The sequence below is a fragment of the Cibotium barometz genome, chromosome 54, assembly GCF_041138505.1.
Source record: "Cibotium barometz isolate CiBa-2024 chromosome 54, ASM4113850v1, whole genome shotgun sequence".
Lineage (NCBI taxonomy): Eukaryota > Viridiplantae > Streptophyta > Polypodiopsida > Cyatheales > Cibotiaceae > Cibotium > Cibotium barometz.
This window is the reverse complement of record NC_141099.1, coordinates 30,487,269-30,511,160: the sequence shown is the minus strand read 5'-3', so window position 1 is coordinate 30,511,160 and position 23,892 is coordinate 30,487,269. Positions and strand designations below refer to the sequence as shown.

At 45.5% G+C, this 23,892-nt stretch overlaps 1 protein-coding gene across 1 annotated transcript; it reads right to left on the bottom strand.

The window, feature by feature from the left end:
- Positions 1-1,535: 1,535 nt before the first annotated feature.
- On the bottom strand, positions 1,536-23,737 carry LOC147608033 (5-formyltetrahydrofolate cyclo-ligase-like protein COG0212). The gene is made up of 6 exons (XM_086789886.1): positions 23,178-23,737; positions 22,519-22,609; positions 22,188-22,414; positions 22,017-22,092; positions 21,791-21,916; positions 1,536-2,284 (listed from the first exon to the last, which is right to left on the bottom strand). Exons 1-6 carry the CDS (start codon positions 23,712-23,714, stop codon positions 1,866-1,868), a joined length of 1,476 nt encoding a protein of 491 aa, XP_086646012.1. The 5' UTR covers positions 23,715-23,737; the 3' UTR covers positions 1,536-1,865.
- Between the last annotated feature and the right edge of the window lie 155 nt (positions 23,738-23,892).

Below are 23,892 nucleotides of genomic sequence, written 5' to 3'. Positions count from 1 at the left end.
AGAGTTGTTAAATAGCTTGGTTTTATGCTGCACATGGGCTCTTTGTTTCCATTTTTGCGATCAATTTTGTTGGTGTATTCTTTTCACAAAGTCTTGAAATTGAGTTATAAAAGTAGCTTCACCCAAAACATTTGGCTCAAGAATGATTTACAGATTATAAAGAAATAAAAGGACATATAAACTCAAAACTTCATGAAAGAAAAAAATATTATCAGTGAAATAAAAACAATGTAATAGCTTTGCCTTTGAAGAGAAGTGTGAAAAAAGGTATTGAAAAAAGCTTTAACACAAAAGCTCACAAGCTTTGCCAATGATTGCTCCTACTTTGTTTTTGTTTTTCGAGCCAGGGTCAAAGACGAGCACGCTCGTTTCTGAGACTCAAGCAAAGAAACACTTTTGTCATTAGCTTCGTCATCTCGATCGTGAACGGTTGGGCATCACAACGACCAACAACTCCCGAAGGAACCCACTTGAAGTTAGGCTCACCCACTAAAAACTCTGCAAACCCGACGGGTTTCCGGAGAGGAATTATGTTTCCAAGACTCGAGCAAAGAAACGCTTTTGTCATTAGCTTCGTCATCTCAATCGTGAGAACAATTTTGCTACTTAAGGCATGACAAAGACCCATTTACTAGGCATGACAACGACCAAGAACTCCCAAAGGAGCCCAGGTACAATGGGACTTGCCGTTAGGCTCACCCACTAAAAACTCTACAAACCCGACAGGTTTCCGGAGAGGATTTACTTGCTCCTACGCATAGCATCATATGCATTATTACTTGCTTACTTAAGCCTTGTAGAACAGCATCTTTTGACACATCACTTATTGACTCTGAAATGATTGCGAAAAGATGTCACCAGACCGTTCAGCATTGTCTCCAACGTTGCCCAATGTGCATGCAACTAGTATTGCATGTACATATTATCCATCTCAAAAGTAAAGCAAACTCCTCCTATGGAGTTTTGTAAAGGATGATTTGGGTTGACTAAACCATGGATAAAACATTTGGACAATCCCCCCACCTTATAGAATAGGCACACCACAAATGCAAGCTTGCATTCCAAATTGTTGATCCGTTGATTCATTAATTGTTTTCTTCCACATTACATTTAATAATGATTTCATAATTCCATTTGTTTGTGGACCTCTCAATCAGAAAGGCCCTACCCATTTCTTTCCAAATGACCCATCTTAGATATTTCCTTAAGGCTTACCGTAACTATTTTTGTTATATGCGATGGACCAGAAAGATTAAGAGAGTGGACTGTGTTTCATAGACAGTCAATGTGTGTATATGGCATGACAAATGCAAAGGTTCTACTTACAAGATAGCAGTAAAGCCTAATCCTCACACCAAAGAGAAGCATGTAATTGATAAGCTCCTGCTGGTGCATTCTTGAGAATTAGGTCCATGCACCTGGTATAACATAATTATCCATGGAGACATCACAGCTAATCAGTGCACCCAACAAGGCAACGCATGCATGCGAGACCAACAAACCAATCGTGACTAAGATTTTTAAAACAAGTATTCAGCCATGCTAAGTTAGATTTTAGAACTCTCCAGAGAGAAGTATGAACAAGGTCCTTTGCAACCCGAACATGAGTAGAGTGATATGAGAGAAGGCAGCTACTCAGCCATCAAAGGGCTGGGGGGGGGGGAGCGGGTTGAGAAAGGGAAGGGGGGGTCAGGATCATTTTACACGATCATGGAACTAGACTACATGATACAGTCATACAAGTATTGACAATTACAAAATCTTTTGTAAAAAATAAACTCAAATAGCATGCCTGCCATAATAAAAGCCAACATTTATGACTCCTGCCAGATGTGTTTACAGTTCAATGGGATCATACCATCTCACTAAGAGGCATCAATCTTTGCTCTCATGGTTGATCTTCCAAGCTGTGATCCATTAAGAGCCTTGACAAGGCTTTCAGTATCGGTCCCTTCCTTTAAGAGCACCCGTGCCATTGGTCTAGTGCTTTCTGGTTTCCTTATAACATTCACTTTCACCACCTCCGCTCCTGCCTTTGACACATGCTCCTTCAGCTCCTTCCATTTAGTTGAGATGTCAAGATTCCATACAAAGATGCACGCTTCATTGCTGGACTTTTGGACTGCCTGCTGCTTCATTGGTCTACGCTCCGCAGTAGGTGGGAGCTTTTCCGGTGGCCCGGTAGGAAGCTTTTGACCTGTCTCTTTCTCAATCTGCTTCTTCAGCTCTCGCAACACGCGAATCTGACCTAGCTTCTCAGGCGAGAGAAGCTCCCAATAGATGCCTGCAGAAATTCCCCATAACAATTTCAAAAAGAGAGCAGGTGCTACTGAAAATTAATTACAAATCAAATTACAGAAAACTTTTACAGGCAGCGAATCCTACTTGATCAAATTCACATGTATCATTCAAGAAACAGCCAACCTACTGTAATTATGTAGCTTTTAATTCTAATGACTTTCCAATAATTTGCTTTTAAAGTATGGAGGTACACCTTCGTCACGACTGTCCACAGTAAATTTCAAGGTCAGACCTCTTTCGAAATGGTTCTCCAATAGTAAACTCATGCACTAAACCTAGAGTAATAAACTCAATCACATCTTATTTACACAAGCAGGTGGTACATGGACTTGAAATGTTGGACTTTGCTGTAATAAATGTTGTGCTTTCACAACTGCTTGCCCACTCTGCTGGTCTTCACACGAGGTGCTGCTAGCCTGCCCCGCCTGCTGCTAGGGCTCCTGCTGGCTGCCAAAAGGCTGTCTACAGGCAGCCAACAGAGGTCCCATGCCTCCACGCTGTTAATGCTGATGATGTTGATGGTGCGGATGCTCATGGTTCTGCTGATGATGATGATGATGGTGCTAATGCTGATGGTACTAATATATATATATATACCTAGATGAATCTAGGAACATGCCCAAATTCACCTTTTAGGAACGTGCATGTTATATACTCATGGTAGTCAACCCACAAGACTAACTATGCATAGTATAGACTAGATACTACGACATCCCCACTACCGTCATCAGTGCCCAATAGTGGGTGTAGATCTCTGTATCAAGATATGCTCTCATACACACTGATGATGATGGTTCTGCTACGGTAGATAACCTAAATGCTCTTCTAACTAATTATCCTAATCAAGGATTATGATGTTCGTGGTGGAGATTAGCCGTGGCACGGGCATGCACGTGACATCTTGCTTTAGAACTCTCCAAAGCATCCTATGCTAAACTCCACATTACAAGCCCTTAAAATATACCCATCCTTTTGTCACATGCACTCTACACTGTAGTGCATGGTGACAAGATGGCTCATCATCATTGCTCCATTGTAGAACAGTAGAACCCTTTAGGATTTGATATTGTTGTACACCGTGACCCCATTGTAATCCTCAGTCTTGAATATGTCAAGCACGAGCTACGTAGGTCTTTTCTCAACTTTAGAGTATTAGTCAGTCAATCAAGTCCCTTAACCCACTTGGAGAGAATCATTTATGCATATAGAGTCAACAGAACCTTAGGGTTTGCATTAGAAAGCATTCTCCCATATGCATATACATCATGGCAGAAGCATCAGAATATCAAGCATTTTATTATATGTTAGCATTTTATTTGGCATTTTTCCATATTATCTCAGCATTTATCCCATTATTTCTAGTCGTGTAGCTTTATTTTTGCAATCGACCAGCATTACAGCCAGCCAACAAGCCCTCTGGCCTATATAAATAGCATCACTTGCATCATTCCATTCATCTCATCATCATTGGAGCAAGCATTTCAGTCCTTCAGCACTAGGAGCATCAACGTTTGAACCTTCAGCCCTACACCATCAAAACGCAGCATCATCAGCATTCGGCCAGCAGAATAGGTTCATCTACCTTGCGTTTTTGGCATACAAACAGTTTTCAGCATTCATCCATCATCTTGTTTCAGCCATCTCAGTGAAGGTAAACGCGGCATCGTCATTCATTCATAGTGCATACACTCAGCCTAGAACAATCCCAAAGCAGCCCTTCTCTCAGCCTCAGTTTGCAACCTTCTTACTTTCCATTGGAAGAGTGCATTGGCATTGAGATCGGTCATCATTGGTGGTTCTACAGCCGTGTAAAGTTCTGTCACATGCACTCTGCACTCAGTGCATAGTGACAAGATGGCTCATCATCAGAAGTGCAGCAGTTGTACAGTTTTAGAACCCAATAGGATGATATTTGTCGTATGCCGTGACCCCATTGTACATCCTCAGTCCAGGATAAGTCAGGCACGAGCTACGTAGGTCATTCCTCAGTCTTAGCGGGTCAATCAGTCAGTCAAGTCCCTTAACCCACTTGGAGAGAATCATTCATGCATGTAGAGTCAGTAGAAGCCTTAGGGTTTGCATCAGAAAGCACTCTGCATCCTACATAATATGCATTCATATGCCTGTGCATCATTTAGAACATCCCAGAAGTCTTAGGGAATTTACTAGGATTTATCTGGTATTTTTTCCATATTTAATAGTATTTATTTAGCATTATTTGCATTATTGGGCATTTATAAATATAAACTTTATTAAATGACCAACCTCCAGTTAGTATAAATAGGCTTGCATAGAGCTTAGTTTCTCATTCAGCCTTCATTGTGCTAAGAGCTCTCCTCCTCAGCCCTAGGAGCATCATTGCCTTCAGCCCTAGACTAATCCAGCCAGCCCTTGCAGCTCATAAGCTTGCTTCTCCAGCCTTGAGAACCCTTGCTTCATACAGCCCTAGGCGCCTGCTATCAGCCTATTTTCAGCATCAAAGCAGCCCTGATTCAGTCCTCTACAGTCTCTAATTCAGCATAATGTCAAGCCTCAGTTCAACGCCAGCAACCAGCCTGCAGCCAGCCTGCGTTTTCTGTCCAACAGCAGTACATGCATGCGTTTCTGTTCAGCAGCCTCAGGACCTCTGCGTTTCTGTCCAGCAGCCTCAGAACACCTGCGTTTTTCAGTTCAGCAGCTTCCTACAGGTCTGCGTTTCTGTCCACAGCAGTTTCCAGCCCTAAATCGACAGTCTACAGCAGTTTCCAACCCTGAATCTGCAGTTTGCATCAGTATCCAACCTTCTGTGCATCATCCATACATGCAGCAGTCATCTGGTGAAGGTAACACAGCATTCATAAGTGTTTTCAGCATTCTAACATAGTGTAGAACAGTCCACCTTCTTCTTCTCTCAGCCTCAGGTGTGCAACCTTTCCTCATGCCCTTGGGAAGAGTGCATAGGCTCGAGATGAGGTCATCGAGGTGTTTCTACAGCAGTGTACAGATCAGCCACTCTCCGATCCTCCGACTTGCGTTTGGCTTATCTACAGTCCACAGTCATTCTCTCTAAAGAAATAAAGCAAATACTATCTCGTTGATGGGGAGAAACCTGAAATTAGGGTTTACAGTTCATTATGGGAGACATACACAGAGAAGCAAGGGAGAGAGAGAGAGAGAGTTGTGGGGATAAGTCAACTCATAAAAAGCATGAGTGTGTGACTCCCCTATCACACATGTATATTGCACTTAGTACACATAGTGCACTTAGTACATTAAAAGTACTAAGTGTACTATGTACTATAACTTATGGGCTTGTACACACTATAAGGGTGGGCATAACGCCTTTACCCCAACAACCTCCCACTTAAAGGCAAAGTGCCCTTAAGTAAAGGAAAAGAAAAAAATCAGCATGTACATGATAATATACAAGGCCATATCAAGGCTGAAAATGGCCTCATCCAATGCCCATCAAGTGTCTGCAATGAGCAAACCGCTCCGGAGGCAAACTCTTCGTCAACAGATCAGCCGGGTTGTCATCCGTATGAATCTTAACAAGCTGAATTTGCTTGTTCTCTATCACCTCTCTGATGAAGTGATACTTCACATCCACATGCTTCGTCTTTGCATGAAAGACAGGGTTCTTTGCCAACTGGATGGCACTCTGACTGTCACAATGCAATAATGGAATATCCCCTGTATAACCCAAATCAACCACTAACCGAGATAGCCATAATGCCTCCTTGCAAGCCTCTGTGGCTGCAATATACTCGGCCTCTGTAGTAGATAAGGCTGTGCACTTCTGCATCCTGGATATCCATGACACAGCACCTCCTGTGAATGTAAACACATAACCGGTAGTAGACTTCCGGTTATCTGGATGACCGGCATAATCCGAATCCGTGTAACCATGCACTAATGCATCCTGTTTGCCAAAGCAAATGCACAAATCCTGTGTGCCCTTCAGGTATCTCATGACACCTTTCACTGCTTCCCAATGCTTCTTGCCAGGGTTGGCCATGTATCTAGAAACCACTCCCACTGCAAATGCAATGTCCGGCCTAGTAGCAACCATGGCATACATGAGACTGCCACAAGCTGAAGCATACGGAATCTTGGCCATATCAGCCCTGTCTCTATCTGACTGTGGGCTGTCCATGGCACTGAGTTTCACATATGGAGGCAAAGGAGTACTAGCTTTCTTCCCCCCGTCCATATTGAACCTCTGCAGGACTTTGCCAATGTATTCCTTCTGAGACAAATACAACACATGCTGATTTCTGTCCCGAAGTATCCGCATACCCAAGATGTGATTTGCATCACCCAAATCCTTCATATCAAAGGTTTCATGCAGCCTCTTCTTCAAAGCATCCATCTCTTTACGAGATGTCCCGGCAATCAACATATCATCAACATACAAAATGAGAATCAAGAGACTGCCATCCAAGGCTTTCTTGGTGTACAAGCAGTGATCTATGTCACTTCTCCTGAATTTCTGAGATTTCATGAATGTATCAAATTTATGATACCATTCTCTTGGTGCCTGTTTGAGCCCATAAAGACTCTTTTCCAGCTTGCATACAAGCTTCTCCTTTCCACTCACTGCATAACCCTCTGGCTGCTGCATATATATCTCCTCATGGAGATCACCGTGAAGAAAAGCAGTCTTCACATCCATCTGAATCAAGTCCAGATCATCATGTGCAACCAAAGCTAATACAGCTCTAAGTGTGGTCATTTTGACCACTGGAGAGAAGATCTCATCAAAGTCCACACCATATTCCTGCTTGAAGCCCTTAGCCACTAACCTGGCTTTGTATCTTGGCTTAGCATCTGATGCAACTTTGAGCCTGTATACCCACTTGCATGGCAAAACCTTCTTGCCTGCAGGCAAAGGCACCAATTTCCATGTTCCATTTTTATGCAGAGAATCCATCTCTGACTTCATGGCACGCTCCCATAGAGCTTTGTCTGCCCTCTGTAAAGCCTCTTTATAACATGAGGGCTCCCCACAGTCAGTGAGCATCAAGTAGTCAACCCCTGGAACAAACCTGTCAGGGACTCTGGAGGGTCTTGTGGACCTCCGTACCCAATGACCATCATTTGCAGGTTGCTGTCCAGCCTGCATATCACCCATTGGTGGCTCCTGTTCCATGCCATAAGGCTGAAATATCATGCCCGGTATATCCTCCAACTGTGGTATATCCATAGGGATATCTTCTGCCATGTCTGGCTGTCCATTTGGACCATTTTCAGCACCATTTAAGGGCTGGTTTTCCTGCTGTAATGGCTGATTTACAGCCCTTTGTTGTTGTCCATGATGTCCATCATCATCAAAGATGACTCTGCCAGGCTCCTGTTGCCTTGCAGGCTCCTTATACATGCATGTTTCATCAAAAATGACATCATTGCTGCGTATGATTTTTCTATTTGTGGGATCCCAAAGTCTATACCCCATTTCACCTCTGTCACCATATCCTAGGAATATGCATTTATGAGACTTAGGATCAAGTTTGGTGCGCATTTCCCTGCGTATGTGCACGTACGCAACGCAACCAAACACTCTCAAGTGCTTGTATGACGGAGGCTTCCCTGTCCATACTTCTTCTGGCACTTTCCCACCAAGCCTCGTGTTAGGTGACCTATTTATAAGGTGAACGGCTGTCATAACAGCTTCAGCCCAAAAACCATGAGGTAATGCAGCATGTGACAACATAGAACGGACCTTCTCCTGTATGGTCCTGTTCATCCTCTCTGCTGTCCCGTTTTGTGGAGGATCATAAGGAGTAGAGAGCTCCCTCTTGATGCCTTTAGCATCACAAAAGTCCTGAAACTGTTTGGACGTATACTCTCCACCATTGTCGGAACGCAAAGCCTTCAGTGTTTTGCCAGTTTGATTCTCAACATGAGCAACAAACTTCTGAAACACTGAGAATGTATCACTCTTCAAACGAAGAGGATAAACCCACACCTTGCGTGTGGCATCATCTATAAAAGACACAAAATATTTTGCCCCTCCCAAAGAAAGCTGAGGCATCTCACATACATCTGTATGCACAAGCTCTAACTGAGCATCTTTCTGTCCAAGAGCTTTCTTGTGGGGGCACTGTAGTTGCCTACCATATATACAATGCTCACAAAATTGAAAACTTGAAAACTTTAGAGAAGGCAAGTAACCCAAACGAGACAATTGCTCCATTCCCTTGACACTCATGTGTCCCAACCGGCTATGCCACATAGAAATTTCCGGTAGCTCGGTTGCATTTACATTAGCATGGTGACAAACACCTGCATGCATAAAGTAAAGAGTGTCCACCTTAGAGCCTCTGGCAACAACCAGTGAGCCCTTACTAATTTTCCACTTTCCACTACCAAATGTGGTAACATAATCAGCATCATCAAGCTGTCCAGTAGAAAGCAGATTCTTCTTGATCTCAGGCACATGCCTGACATCATGGAGCATAAGCTGTGAGCCATCTGAAAATACAAGCCTCACATCACCTCTGCCAAGAATTTTGCATGCATGGTTATCACCCAAATAAACCACTCCTTCATTGCCAGCAGTGTACCTGACAAACAAGTCTCTGCAACCTGTGACATGAAAGGAGGCACCTGAATCAATGATCCATGAGTGCATACCATGACCACCTGTAAGAAGTGAATGGGCATCAAGTGAAGACGTAAAGAGGACCTCATCCTCACTGCCACCTGCATGTGACACATTGATTTCTTCGATCTTGACTCCACTTTTGCCCTTTGGCTTTACATCTTTGGCTTCATCCTTCTCTTTGTCTTTGCCTTTTCCCTTTTCCTTTTGATCATTTTTCCATTTGTAGCATTGCTTTTTGATGTGTCCCTTCTTGCCACAATAATGGCATTCCAAATCCTTTTTGGAGCGAGACTTGCTCCTTCCCCTTTCTTGGCTTTTCCCCCTTTGCTGGGATCTCCCACGTGCATTCATTGCATTAGACTTGCCAACAGAGTTGTTCTTCCTGTTCATCTCTTCTTGAAGAAGAGCACCCTCAACATCTGCATATGACAGCATAGCATTCGAATTGCTAGTGGCTGTCCTGAATGTGTCCCAACTCTCTGGCAAAGTGCATAACAAAAAAGTGGCTTTGAACTCATCGTCCATTGCCAACTTTTGATTGATAACCTGGCTGACAATACCATTAAACTCATTGAGATGGGCTGTCATAGAAGCCCCTTCCTTCATCTGAAGACCTATGAGTTTCTTCAACCAATACACTTTGCTTGAGGCACTTTGTTGGGCATACAAGTCCTGCAATCTCTGCCACATTCCCCAAGCTGTCTTCTCTTCACGAATGCTGAAAAGTAATGAGTCTGACACAGACAACATGATAGTAGATCTTGCCAGCTCATCCATATCTTCCCACTCTTCAGCTGTAAGAGAAGCGGGCATCACACCCCTTTCTTTGATAGGCTTATGTTGCTTTTTCTGAAGCAACACATTGTAGCACTGGGTTTGCCAAATATCATAATTATGCGAGCCTTCAAGCTTCTTGATGTGAAGCAATGAAGAGCTCTCACCTGTGGTTGCCATAGCAAAATGCAACCTGTAATGCCTGACTCCCTGCAAATGTGCAAACACTGCACCCAAGATGTGCAAACACTGCACCCTAAACACACAAAGTGCTCACAAATGTTCTCCCAAGCTTTATCTCCCACTGCGGAAGCAAGAATGCAACTTTTCTCCCACTTTTTGTGATGAAAACACCAAAATCTGGTTGCTGCAGATTTTGGACAGCACCTTAAATGTGCTCTTTTGCCCTTCCAAAGTACTGTACAGCAGTACCAAGTGCTCACCAATGATGTACCAAACCTGTACCGGCAATTTCAGCAGCTGAATTTGAACCTTTTGATCACTCAAAACAGTGTACAGCCATGCCAAAACATGTACAAATCTGTACCAGATCTGTACCAGCAGGTACAGTAGCAATAAATGCTCTCCTGGCTGTCCAAATGAGTGAAAATCAGACTTTTACAGTCCTGTACACTGCATGAAACAGTCCCGAACAGAAATTGGGCAAAAGCCCCTTGACTGCAAGCTGATTTTTGAGGATTCAAGGCATAAATGGATTGCCTGCTGCTTTGCCAAGCTCAACAAGCATACGAACTTGAAAAGCCCCTTGATTTGAGATCAATTTCTGATCATGCATGGTACATTGGCGCACATGAAGGCATCCAGAGTGTTCACGATGCTTCCCCCTGGCCACATATACATCAAATACATGAAAGCCCCTTGATTTACAGGCACATTGAGTGCTTGTAAGGCATCAGCACATTATCCACAGCATCAAATGCAATTGCCTGCATGCAAATCAACCAAATCGGCACAAAAGCCCCTTGATTTGCACTGCAATTTGCTGCAATTTGCTGCAATTTTGCCCAAATGTGCGATTTTTCACATCATACAGCATGTATGAGTGCTTAATTGCACATTTACATCAAAAGCCCCAAATTTCAATGTCCAATTTACTGCCAATTGACTGCAAATGTGACCAATGTCACCGATTTCCTGCCAATTGACGTGGGATGTGACCAATGTCACCCAATTTTGCCAATTTTGCTCAAAAATTGAGCAATTAAGCACCTGTACCTGCTCAATTAATTGAATTGATGAGAAATTCCCAAAATTGAAGCAAAATACCTCTGATTTTCTGATTTTCGGGCTGAATTTGAGGTTTGCAGGAGTCGATTTTGATTGATCCTGACTTGTGTGTTGATTTCTGATACTTGCAGGTGAAAGGGGGGGGGGCTCTTCTTGCTGACTCGTTGCTGGTTGCTGGTTGTGCAGAGAAGGCGGATCAGGTCGCTTCTGGCATCTTCACCGAGTAGCAGCGCTACATACGACCAGGCGCCTATACTTGCAGTCGACGAGTTGGGTGGATGTCCGCCTGGATTCGCATTCTACGCCAGTTGGCCAGGCGTCTAGCGTGCAACACGCAGCCAGACAGCACACGCCTGTAGCACACGCTTCACGCTGCCTTCGCCTACTTTTTTGGACCAGCCGACGCTACTTGTTTAACGCCTTTTCGCTTCACTCGCCTACGCCGTTTGTTTCCGCTCGCTGCTCTTGTCGACGCCTGGCTTAGCCGGTGTCTTCGCTTAGCGCCTATACGCCAGTGATTAACACGCCTGCTCTACGTTACGGGTGCTTTCTTCACGCCCAGCTGCCTTGCGCTTCAACGACCTGTATTCGACTTCTTCTCCTCTGAGACCTTGCTCTGATACCAGTTGATGGGGAGAAACCTGAAATTAGGGTTTACAGTTCATTATGGGAGACATACACAGAGAAGCAAGGGAGAGAGAGAGAGAGAGTTGTGGGGATAAGTCAACTCATAAAAAGCATGAGTGTGTGACTCCCCTATCACACATGTATATTGCACTTAGTACACATAGTGCACTTAGTACATTAAAAGTACTAAGTGTACTATGTACTATAACTTATGGGCTTGTACACACTATAAGGGTGGGCATAACGCCTTTACCCCAACACTCGTTATCGGGATAGGGGGCCCTTCAGTGGGTAATTCGGGACCCAATCTGGTGTACAGTTCTCATATCTCTCTCTCTCAACTCTTTAAAGTTTGAAGTATTGAAATGGATTGCTAAACTCACGAAACTCAGGATACAGAAGACGGTGTGAGCATTTGTGTGACAGGATCTTCCAATACAAAGACTTCCGCTGCATATCACATTGGTATCAGATTCAGATTGTCCACACACACCGTATCCTAGCGTGGGGGCATCCTTGGATGGTTAGATTGCGTTCCGGCACGACCACCGACTTCAGCATCATGTCTACAGGAGAGAGTACTCATCAGCCGGAAGACGTCTCCCCTGAAGGAGACCTTGTTCTTCCGCCTACAGCAGACACCATAGCTCTTCTTCGAGCTCAGAACCAGCTACTCATGGAGCGTCTCCAACTCTTGGAGGCAGCAGCAGCACGTCCTTCTACACCTCCAACAGCACCCGACTACATCTCCCTCTTCTTTCAGATGGAACAACAAAGGAGAGAGGACGAGGCCCGAAGGAGAAGAGAAAAAGAAGAAAGACGGGACTATGAGGAAGCCCAACGCAGGATCGACAAAGACCAGCGTCAGGCTGAACTCGCCGCTCGGGAACACCAACGTGAGCTTGATCGAGAACGTATGTTACTCGAACACCAACGGGAAAAGGAGGCCATACACTTGAGGTATCAGCAGCTCTCCTCAGTCTCCCCAGTCATAGGTGTCACCAGCAACCCGCAGCAGCATCAACCACCATCATTCGCAATCAACCAAATTTCAGTAAGTATGATGGTAAGTGTGATCATTCATCAGTTAATCAATTTGTTCATTAGTTTAATGCTCATTTCCATTAGCTAGGATCACAAACCCACAAGACAAAGTCCACTTAGCGGCTCCCCATCTCACTGGTGAGGCAGTCACTTGGTGGCAGCATTGGTCTAGTATTCATACAGACCAGGCCACAGGTGTCATAGCCTTTGACTGGGACATCTTTTTCATGACCTGAAGACCAGATTTCTCCCGCCCCAGTACATGACCGGTCTGAAAGACGAGTTCTATGGACTCAGACAGAACGGATCCCCAGTGCTTCAGTTTTTCGGTAAGGTTATTACTTTAGCACATTAGTTAGGGTTATCTGAGCAGGCCAAGATGGAGCAATTCATTCGTGGATTGGACTCTAACATTCGGTTCACAGTTCGTAACTTTGAACCAAGTACATATGACCGGGCTCTGACTCTTGCTCAGAATGAAGAAATGAAGCTTAACGGGGGCAAGCCCAAGCAGTCCTCTCAGTCCAATACCAAACCCCAACAGGGGAAGGGTAAAGACACTAAGAGAGACAACAGTCCTAGCTCTAGTTCTAGCTCTAGTTCAAGGGGTAAGGAATCCAAGCCTAAGAAGACCCCTGAGGAAAAGGTTCAAGCAAGCATCACTGGAGGCCATCTTCCTCCAGAGGAGCAAAGACAGTATCAATCAGAAAACAGATGTTTTTTCTGTCATACCATTGGGCATGGTAAGAAGGATTGTCCAAAAAGACAAGCGGAGCAAGCCTCCAAAGAGCCTTCTGCCACAGTTGCCGCAGTATCCCCCGCTCCTCCAGACCTGCCTGCTACCACCAATGCGGTTCAGATCTTACCTTCTATGCATTCCGTGCCATCCGTGGTACTTGATGCTAAGCAAGAGGGTGAGGCAACAACCACACAGAAAAGCCTGATCCGAGCTTATGGCTCTGCCAAGGGCCGACAGTTCATAATTCTTTTTGACATGGGCAGTTCTGAGGACCCCATCTCTCCCCAATTGGCTACCAACATGAGCTGTACCTTAGTGCCCTATCATTTGGAGGTAGACGGGTTTACACCTGGTCTCCGCACCCACATCTCTCAGAAGGCACAACAGTTTTCTTTTCAAGTTCAAAAGGCCTCATTCCAGCGAGATTTCATTGTCTCTCCTGTTTTGGGATGTGACATGATCTTAGGAATCCAGTGGTTTCGTCAGTATGAACCTATTCCCAATTGGAGGCAGGACACCTTTATTATCTCTAAAGGTTTTCCCGAGCCTGTCATGATTCGGGGGGGTAGGAGCATTCTTGGCGTTCCTATGATTTCTCATCTCTAGGCCCGATGAGCTATATGGAAGGGAGCAGAAGGAGCATTAATTTATGCTCAGACAGCTTCTATCTCATCAATAACCGCTGTCTCATCATCTTCAGTCCCTCAGTTAGCAGATCTCCTTTCTCATTCAGACATTTTTAAGGATGATCTCCTACCCAGTATCCCACAGTTAGCAGAACCTCCTAGCAAGTTTCCCTCGTCTTTCCAAGACTTTCAAGGGCAAGCTAGAACAGCAGTCAGTTCTCAAACATTTGAAACATGTTCCTTATGGACACATTTTCACAGTCACCACAGACCACCAAGCACTTAAGTGGCTCCCGACGATGCCAAGTGCCCAGTGGAATGCTCAGCACACTAGGCAGGGTCAGCTCTTCCAACAAGTTGGAGGAATGATTAAGTACATCCCTGATCAACATAACCCAGTAGCAGATGTTCTTAGTAGAAAGACCAGCATCCCGACCAATCAAGAGTCTACCATTCTCAACATCTCGGGAAAAGACTTAGAAGATCAGTATGTCGATTCCCCAGAGTTTGGTACTCAACCCAATTTGGCCCTCAATTTTAAGCCTGGCCATCATTCAGTTCACAGACAGGCATGTAAGTTTAGATGAGATATCCACTTCAAGGAAGGGGATTGGGTCTCTCAGTGCATCATGAAACAAAGATTGAAACAAGTGGGCAAACATTGTCCCAAGCTTTCATTCCATAGTTTTGACCCTTTTCCAATAGTCAAAAAGTTAAGTGATGTCTCCATGAAGTTAAAGTTGCCTGCCAGTTGGACAATGAATGATGTTTTCCATGTTTCTTGGCTAAAACCATATGTTGGTCCAGAAGTGTTTGATGTTTCAGATGAACAACAGCCAGACGTGGTAGGCGAGGCAGAAGTTATTGACCCTGAGCAAATCCTTCTTCATCGATGGAAGCATGGTTCGGGTCGACGGATTCGTCAGTTCTATACGAAATTCCGAGATCGAGGCACCCACGAAGCCGTATGGCTCGACGAGGAGTTCTTCCAGGAGTACCCCCAGTTATTGGCGGACTACTTGGAAGCCATGAACCTGCCGCCAAGCTAATCAGGAGGGAATGTCACATGCACTCTGCACTCAGTGCATGGTTACAAGATGGCTCATCATCAGAAGTGCAGCAGTTGTACAGTTTTAGAACCCAATAGGATGATATTTGTCGTATGCCGTGACCCCATTGTACATCCTCAATCCAGGATAAGTCAGGCACGAGCTACGTAGGTCATTCCTCAGTCTTAGCGGGTCAGTCAGTCAGTCAAGTCCCTTAACCCACTTGGAGAGAATCATTCATGCATGTAGAGTCAGTAGAAGCCTTAGGGTTTGCATCAGAAAGCACTTTGCATCCTGCATAATATGCATTCATATGCCTGTGCATCATTTAGAACATCCCAGAAGTCTTAGGGAATTTACTAGGATTTATCTGGTATTTTTTCCATATTTAATAGTATTTATTTAGCATTATTTGCATTATTGGGCATTTATAAATATAAACTTTATTAAATGACCAACCTCCAGTTAGTATAAATAGGCTTGCATAGAGCTTAGTTTCTCATTCAGCCTTCATTGTGCTAAGAGCTCTCCTCCTCAGCCCTAGGAGCATCATTGCCTTCAACCCTAGACTAATCCAGCCCTTGCAGCTCATTAGCTTGCTTCTCCAACCTTGAGAACCCTTGCTTCATACAGCCCTAGGCGCCTGCTATCAGCCTCCAATCAGCCTATTTTCAGCATCAAAGCAGCCCTGATTCAATCCTCTACAGTCTCTAATTCAGCATACTGTCAAGCCTCAGTTCAACGCCAGCAATCAGCCTGCAGCCAGCCTGCGTTTTCTGTCCAGCAGCAGTACATGCATGCGTTTCTGTTCAGCAGCCTCAGGACCTCTGCGTTTCTGTCCAGCAGCCTCAGAACACCTGCGTTTTTCAGTTCAGCAGCTTCCTACAGGTCTGCGTTTCTGTCCACAGCAGTTTCCAGCCCTAAATCGACAGTATACAGCAGTTTCCAGCCCTGAATCTGCAGTTTGCATCAGTATCCAGCCTTCTGTGCATCATCCATACATGCAGCAGTCATCTGGTGAAGGTAACACAGCATTCATAAGTGTTTTCAGCATTCTAACATAGTGTAGAACAGTCCACCTTCTTCTTCTCTCAGCCTCAGGTGTGCAGCCCTCCCTCATGCCCTTGGGAAGAGTGCATAGGCTCGAGATCAGGTCATCCAGGTGTTTCTACAGCAGTGTACAGATCAGCCACTCTCCGATCCTCCGAGATCTTGCGTTTGGCTTATCTGCAGTCCACAGTCATTCTCTCAAAAGAAATAAAGCAAATACTATCTCGTTATCGGGATAGGGGGCCCTTCAGTGGGTAATTCGGGACCCAATCTGGTGTACAATTCTCATATCTCTCTCTCTCAACTCTTTAAAGTTTGAAGTATTGAAATGGATTGCTATGTTAGAAGTCATCTCCTGTCTAGTTTTATACACCAGGGCCTTTGTTGTGGGTGTGCCCGCCCTTATGAGGTGTTTTATCATTTTTCCTCACTCCCCGTATTTTTCCCCTATTTTTTCCCATTTTTTTGAGGCTTGGGAGGGTTGCCAGAGGATGCCAGGAGCACTCCAGTGCTGGCCGACTGTATGTTCATCAGTCGTGGGCTACTGGGCTGCTGGCCGACTGGATTTCCTCAGTCGTGGGCATTCATCTGCTGGCCGACTGCATTTATGCAGTCGTGGGACCTATTCAACAGTCGTGGGCACTTTATCTGCTGGCCGATTGCCCTCCCAGGGATGTATATATAGGACACCAGCCCCCATATCTTATTTGTATCATTTCTCGGGATCTTCTTGTGTATATAGAGCAGAGTTACACGCCTACATCTCTCTCTCTTGTGCTGTTTTTCTGCCTGCGTTTTTGCTCGTGTTCCCAGATTTGGTCATCATCTCCGCTGCGTATTCTGACATGGTATCAGAGCCCTAGGCTCTAGATAAGTCTTGGGATTTGTGTGAGCAAGAGGGGGACTGTTTTGTGGCTGATTGGTGGACTGTTTTGGACTGTTCGGGAAGAGGAGAAGCAAGAGGAAGGCGGGCTGATTTGCTGGACAGCCACTTGCAGGTTTTAGTTCTTCTTTGTTCCCACCCACCCACCCTTTTCAGAGTACATCCCCGCTATGGCAGATCTGTTTGAGATGGCCGAGAGACATGTGAAGATCCCGACACTCCCCACGTTCCCGGTGGACCGTCAGTTGGACGGGAGCAACTACGGCATATGGAAGGTGATGATGGAATCTGTTCTGGAGTCCTACGACCTCGCCGATTTCGTCGTTGTTGGTGTTCCAGGCCCAGACACAGATGTGGGATCGTGTCAACGCCAGGGTCCGTTCGTTTATTCTCATCAACTGCACACCACAGGTAATCAATCATGTAAAGCACATGACGCTGGCCAGAGGTATATGGCAGCATTTGGCCTCACTTTACAACAGGGTATCGCCCATGAAGAGGATTTCCTTGGAAGTACAGATGCGGGTTATGAGCTCTGCAAAGCCGGCGACGATGCGGGAGCATATTAACAAGCTGCAGGCTCTTCAGCAGGAAGTTCTTCAGGCTGGGAAGGAGATATCGTCAGAGGACATGGCCATAACGTTGCTGTCGCACTTGCCCTCTTCGTACTCAGCATTTTACTCCTCTTTGATTACCAGCAAGCTCAACATCATCACGTGGGAGGAGCTTGTGCCCATGGTCCTAGACCAGGAGGCACGATTCACGGATCCTCCTCAGGGTGGAGGTTCGGAGGCCTTAACTGGCCAACGGTCGAAAGGCCGTAGCTCGGGCAAAGGAAAGGCTTCATCGGAGAAGTCTTCTGAGAAGAAGTCCGACGCTGACCGCGAGAAACTGAAGGCAGAGAGGACCTGTAATGATTGTGACGAGAAAGGCCACTACTGGAGGCAGTGTCCCAAGCGGAAGACCGAGAAGGGTGAAGACTCCTCTGCAGCAATCATAAAGACTCCGGCTTTTGTGCACCTGGAGGTGATGGACACCGATGCTTCATTTTCTTCAGGCAGGGAGGAGATTGGAGGACTCTCCGCAACGGATACTCGGGAATGGATTCTCGATAGTGGTGCTTCCAGGCACATGACTCCTTCCCGTTCCGGTTTACAGGATCTCTGCAAGCTTTCTGGTCATATTCTTACTAGGGATACGTCCACTATCCCAGTTCACAGTGAGGGCAGGATGGAGATAGTTCCCGATGGCAGAGGGGGGAAGCATTCCTCCCAGGTGTTGTATGTTCCGGCACTTGGTTTTCATCTGTTGTCAGTGCATCAGGTTTGCAAAACTGGCGTACGGGTGGAGTTTGATGAGCATTTTGTTGCTCGTCCGGGACAAAGCAACAGGCCAAGTGGTTTGGGAAGGCGGAGTGGAGAATGGAGTTTACAGGCTTTCAGCACTCTCTCTCCCAGGTCCTCAGGTTTGTGATGAGTGGCAGTCTGGTAATGGCCACTCAAGTGTGGATACGCTGCAGGTGCGGGCTTTCCGGATAGCTTCCCAGTAGATGGCAGCAGTTGGCAGAAACTTTCCAGTACTGATGTTGGTAGTTCTTGTGTTCGTCAGTCAGAGGAAGCTGAACAGGTCACTTATGCTCTGATGTCTCGTAGTGTTCGGGACATAGAACTTCCAGTAGCTGAGGATGTTCTTTCCACGGGGACCTTTCGGAAAGCCAGGCAGGTAGCAGATGATTACTTGCAGAAGGAGGTGGTTTCTCCAGGCTTTGTGGTTCCGGATTCAGAGGGGGTGGTTGACAGGTTTCATCAGGTTTCCAGGACTTGTTTGTGCACCGTAACAGGTGTTGATCCTTGTGAGCAGTGTGATGTCTCTGTGATTCAGAAGCTGTATGGTTCATTGATCTGGTTGATGGACACCAGATTGGACAGGAGCTTCCTGATGAGGCAGTTGAGCTCTTGGTTGCAGATGTCTCTTTGGGAGGCAGGATTGCGTTTTCTATGGTTTCTGCAGCATGCGAAGGATCATGGACTCTTGTACACAGGAGGGGGATTGTTGGATGGAGTCCGACTCCACGGTTGGAGTGACTCGGTTTGGGGAGGAAATCTGGACACGAGGGGATCTACTTATAGCCCAGGAGCAGTTTTTCGGAGCAGTTGGAGACAGTCATCTTTTGCCTTGTCGAGAACAGAGGTAGAGTACCGGGCTGTTTGTGATGTTGTTTGTGAGGTGGTGAAGATGCAAAGGTTACATGGCAGGTTTGGGCCTCCACTGGAGGAACCCATGGTCATCCAGAGGCACTTTGTTCGTGAACAGATCGTTGCTGATGACATCTTGCTGGAGTTCTGTTCGACGGAGGACAGTACGGTGGACCTCTTCACGAAGTCGCTATCTCAGGATTTGCTCAGGCGGCACCCCAGCTCCCAATGGTTGGTTACACAGCCAAGAGCTGAGAGGGGGTGTTAGAAGTCATCTCCTGTCTAGTTTTATACACCAGGGCCTTTGTTGTGGGTGTGCCCGCCCTTATGAGGTGTTTTATCATTTTTCCTCACTCCCCGTATTTTTCCCCTATTTTTTTCCATTTTTCTGAGGCTTGGGAGGGTTGCCAGAGGATGCCAGGAGCACTCCAGTGCTGGCCGACTGTATGTTCATCAGTCGTGGGCTACTGGGCTGCTAGCCGACTGGGTTTCCTCAGTCGTGGGCATTCATCTGCTGGCCGACTACATTTATGCAGTCGTGGGACCTATTCAGCAGTCGTGGGCACTTTATCTGCTGGCCAATTGCCCTCCCAGGGATGTATATATAGGACCCCAACCCCCATACCTTATTTGTATCATTTCTCGGGATCTTCTTGTGTATATAGAGCAGAGTTACACGCCTACATCTCTCTCTCTCTTGTGCTGTTTTTCTGCCTGCGTTTTTGCTCGTGTTCCCAGATTTGGTCATCATCTTCGCTGCGTATTCTGACATGCTAAACTCACGAAACTCAGGATACAGAAGACGGTGTGAGCATTTGTGTGACAGGATCTTCCAATACAAAGACTGCCGCTGCATATCACAAGTTCAGCCGGACTCTTGGTCTTTCAAAGGTCTTGCGATTGGCTTCTCTAGAGTCCCAAGTCAGTCATACATTCATTCTCTTCAGAGATAATAAAGCAAATACTCCTAGCAATAGGAGGGGGCCCTTCAATGGGTAATTTGGGACCCAATCAGGTGTACAAATCTCTCTCTCTCTCTCATCTCTTAAAGTTTGAAGTGATAAAGTGGATTGCTAAAGACTCACGAAACTCAAGATAAAGAAGGCGGTGTGAGACTTTGTGTAACAGGATCCTTCATTACACATAATTCCGCTGCATGTTACACCTTTAGTGCGCCCTCGAAGGATCTCCAAACCTTTATCTGGAACATCGAACACAATCCTTCAGATAAAGAAGTTACAAACATACTTTCTACTGTTCAGACCCTCTTACTAAAACTTTCATATCTTCTGTAACCCTTTGGCTTTGCAAAGCCAACTCCCAATATCTACCACCTCCATGTTAGGCATGAAAGTTTGGTCCTCCCTATGGACACATTATACTCAAAAAATAAGCTTCTAATGATTGCCATATACACAGGACAAGCAAAAAATGTTGCTGTTTCTTTGAAAGGCTCTGCAACAACCTTTCCTCCTGACTGTGATCAACACACAGGCAGCTCAAGGAACACAAAGACCTAGAGTTCTGGTTTCTCTACAGAAGGAAATGGAAGAAGCAAAAAATGTTTCTGTTTCCTCGCAAGGCTCTGCAACAAACTTCCCTCCTTACTGGTGAACACACAGGCAGCTCAAGGAACACAAGGCCCCCTGGGCCCTCAGGTAAATACACAAAGACCTCTAGTTCTGGTTTCTCTCCAGAAAGAGATGGATTGCCATTTCCAAAAGAAGAGGTGTTTTAGGTGCCATGGGGTAAGACATGCAAGGCATAATCGCCCTCGAATCTGCTGGACTTTTCCTTGCTTTGACAGGCAGAACCATAAAAAAGCAGGCTGCCAAGACTCCTACCTTGACTCTTGAGTCTAGAATATAGCAACTAGTCTTCAAACTCGTATTGGATCTCAATGTGGCTCTTTCTCTCTCTGCAATTCTGACCATAATCTGTTACTTTTCTTCCTTCCAAACTGAAAGTGGAACTGAACAAAGCTTGGGCAAGAGCATTTGACAAAGAACTATCAGAATAAGCCTACTCTGGATGGATGTATAGAAGCCCGGTCTTCCAGTTAACCTGTTGTGCATCTGAGCAGAAATTCGATGTCTACCCTTGCTTCCCAAACAAAGTGCAGTGCACAAAATAGCAACACCAATGCACAAGACCATCAAGTCAAAGCCACCACAAGGGACTGGCCTTGAGATAACCTAGAGACTCGAAACATCATAGACCAAAGATTCATCATATTCTATGCATCAGCTAGAGGGTGACACTAAGAGTACATACAAGAACCAAGGTAGACAAAACTAGAGGAAATGGATTTCAAAACCCTGACATATACACGGGTAATAGTACATTTGGACACTTAAAGTTATACAAGACTTAAAAGTGGGGATAATGAGCTACCTGCTTAAACCAACTGTCCTATGAAAGGGTCTAAAGAAACAATCCTAGTTTTAATATTCATAATTACATTTAAATGAAGCTTTGCAACCTTTAAAGCAACTATCCTAGTGTTAACAGCATGAGCCGTCTATGAACCTTCTTAACTATTCCTCTCTCAAAGTAGTTATGTTATCAAAAACTTGTGTTTCAGTTTTTCAATATAAAAATGCAAGCACAGTAATAACCATGCTTCTTTTGTAAGCTGATAAGCAGCAATTCTCAAAGAAAGAAGAACCTTTTGGTTTTGGAATGGATGTGTTGGTGTAGATAACATGTGTAGGTGTGCAAATCACATCCACCGGCACATCATGAACTCTCAATTTTTCAACCGGTATGTCATCCACAAGCTGCTTATCATGAACTACACATACATGAAGGTTTTCAGCTCTGTATCAAAGCAAGCATCTAATAATTTTGACATATTTTGAAATAAACCATATAAGCCGGCTCTCTATACTCACCTGAAGTAACCACTAATGTTGAATCATCAATGGCACCCATATGCCGTAACATGGCATATTCCAGCTCTGCAAATCCCTAAACCAAAAATCACATCCAGTCAAGCCACAAAAGGATACTCCTTACATCAATATTCTGCAGCAAGATGCAGGTCTCTGGCTTATGTGAATCACCTCTCCCTTCCCTAGTCGTGCACCGGTTTTGGGATCCACAGCAACTGATCCAATGACAATTAAGTCCACCTTCAACTTGGCATCGAGTCCTAAAGGCTTGCCATACTTAGCTATACCAGCAGCACTGCAAGCCTCCGCCATGACACCAGGGGGCAGTGTGGAAGCTTCGAGTTCAGAAAAAAACCCAGTCCTCAACCTTGGTTGTGGTGTCAAGAGCTTCTTCTTGCCTGGGAACCAACACATTAATGCACCAAGAGCCTATTTAAAGGCTAATCCATCACAAAGTAACTGTAAACAGTACCTGTAGACTACACCTGTCCCAGCCACTTACCTTCTAATGTGAGATAACGCACTTGCTTCTGCGGGGTATCAGGATTAACCTTGACACAATTGGCTGCTTGAAAAGCTGGGAGGCTGGCCAACTTACTTGTAAAAGGAAAAAAATGGTATGAGAAAAATCTCACAAACTGTCTCACTACCTAAGTGATGCAACCAGACCTTGACAAAATGATGATGGTGAATGTGATAACAATTCCCTGTAGTGGTGATGATAGTGATGATCATCATGACGATGGAAATGCTACCAACAATGATAATGATAATGATGACGATGACAATGCTACTAACAATAATGAAGAGGAGGCGGCGGCGGCTAGTTATGTTAGTGATTGATAAGGCTAGTGATGTTAATGGTGATAAGGCTAGTGATGTGGATGATGATAATAGTGCTGCTACAAGATGCTGTTGCTGCTGCTGATGATGATGATGATGATGATGATGATGAGGAGGAGGAGGAGGAGGAGGAGGAGAGAGGTCAATGATGATAATAATGCTGTTGACGAGATCAGTGATGATGCCGACAAGGTCCAAGCTAGCAATGTTGATTACAGTGATCATGATATTGACAATGATGATGATGATAACGGTGATTATAACGATCAACTAGTTATAAAACTAGTACACTGACAATAAAGAGGAGGAGAACCCCACCTTTGCAGCTGCAGTTGGTGCCCCTACAAAGTTCGGGATGCGATGATGGACGGGGCGAGGGTGCACAGCAATGTTCTCGCGCTCCATGAGGTCCCAGATGCGCTTTCTGATGCGCCACTTCCAAGCTCCTTCATCGGCGGCAGTGGCGGAGGCACCATCATCACCTGCAGCAGCAGTACTGCCATCATCCTTTGTGGCGGAGGCAGCTTCTCCGGCAGCGGCCGCAACCTGCATCATGTCGAGGCGCGCCTGCGCATCAAGGCGAAGGCGGTCAGCTTCGAATGCCGCCGTGTCGAACTCCGACATTGGGGGCGGCTGCGCGTACAGACGGAAGGAGGGTGCAGAATGGATCGATGGTAATAAGGATGAAGATAGTGATGATGATGGGGCTGCACCAGAGCGAAGGAAGGGTGCACAGGAGAATGCAACAGAAGAGCACGCCGCCTTGCAAGAGCCGCCACCAGCGAATGTAGGAACTGTAGGTAGCACAAACGCCATAGCCATAATACTCGGTGGCTCTCTTCTCTCCACTCGCATGTATATCCAAAGGGAAAGTTTCACCGTATTAATGACCCAAGGGCCACCGTATTAATGACCTAGGGCTACACAACAACAATAGTAAAAGAAACACAAGGGTGGTTCCTCCATTGTTGGCCACATTGCTAGTGTACCTGAGTGGGGACACCTACCTCCCAATTTCGAGGGTGGAGCCTCT

Excerpts from the sequence above, each read along its gene's own strand:
- LOC147608033 (XM_086789886.1), bottom strand. The coding sequence starts at position 23,714 with ATGCGAGTGGAGAGAAGAGAGCCACCGAGTATTATGGCTATGGCGTTT. Across the intron at positions 22,610-23,177 it reads CACCAACTGCAGCTGCAAAG|TTGGCCAGCCTCCCAGCTTT; the intron begins GTGGGGTTCTCC and ends TTTACAAGTAAG. Across the intron at positions 22,093-22,187 it reads CACGACTAGGGAAGGGAGAG|GGATTTGCAGAGCTGGAATA; the intron begins GTGATTCACATA and ends TTTTTGGTTTAG.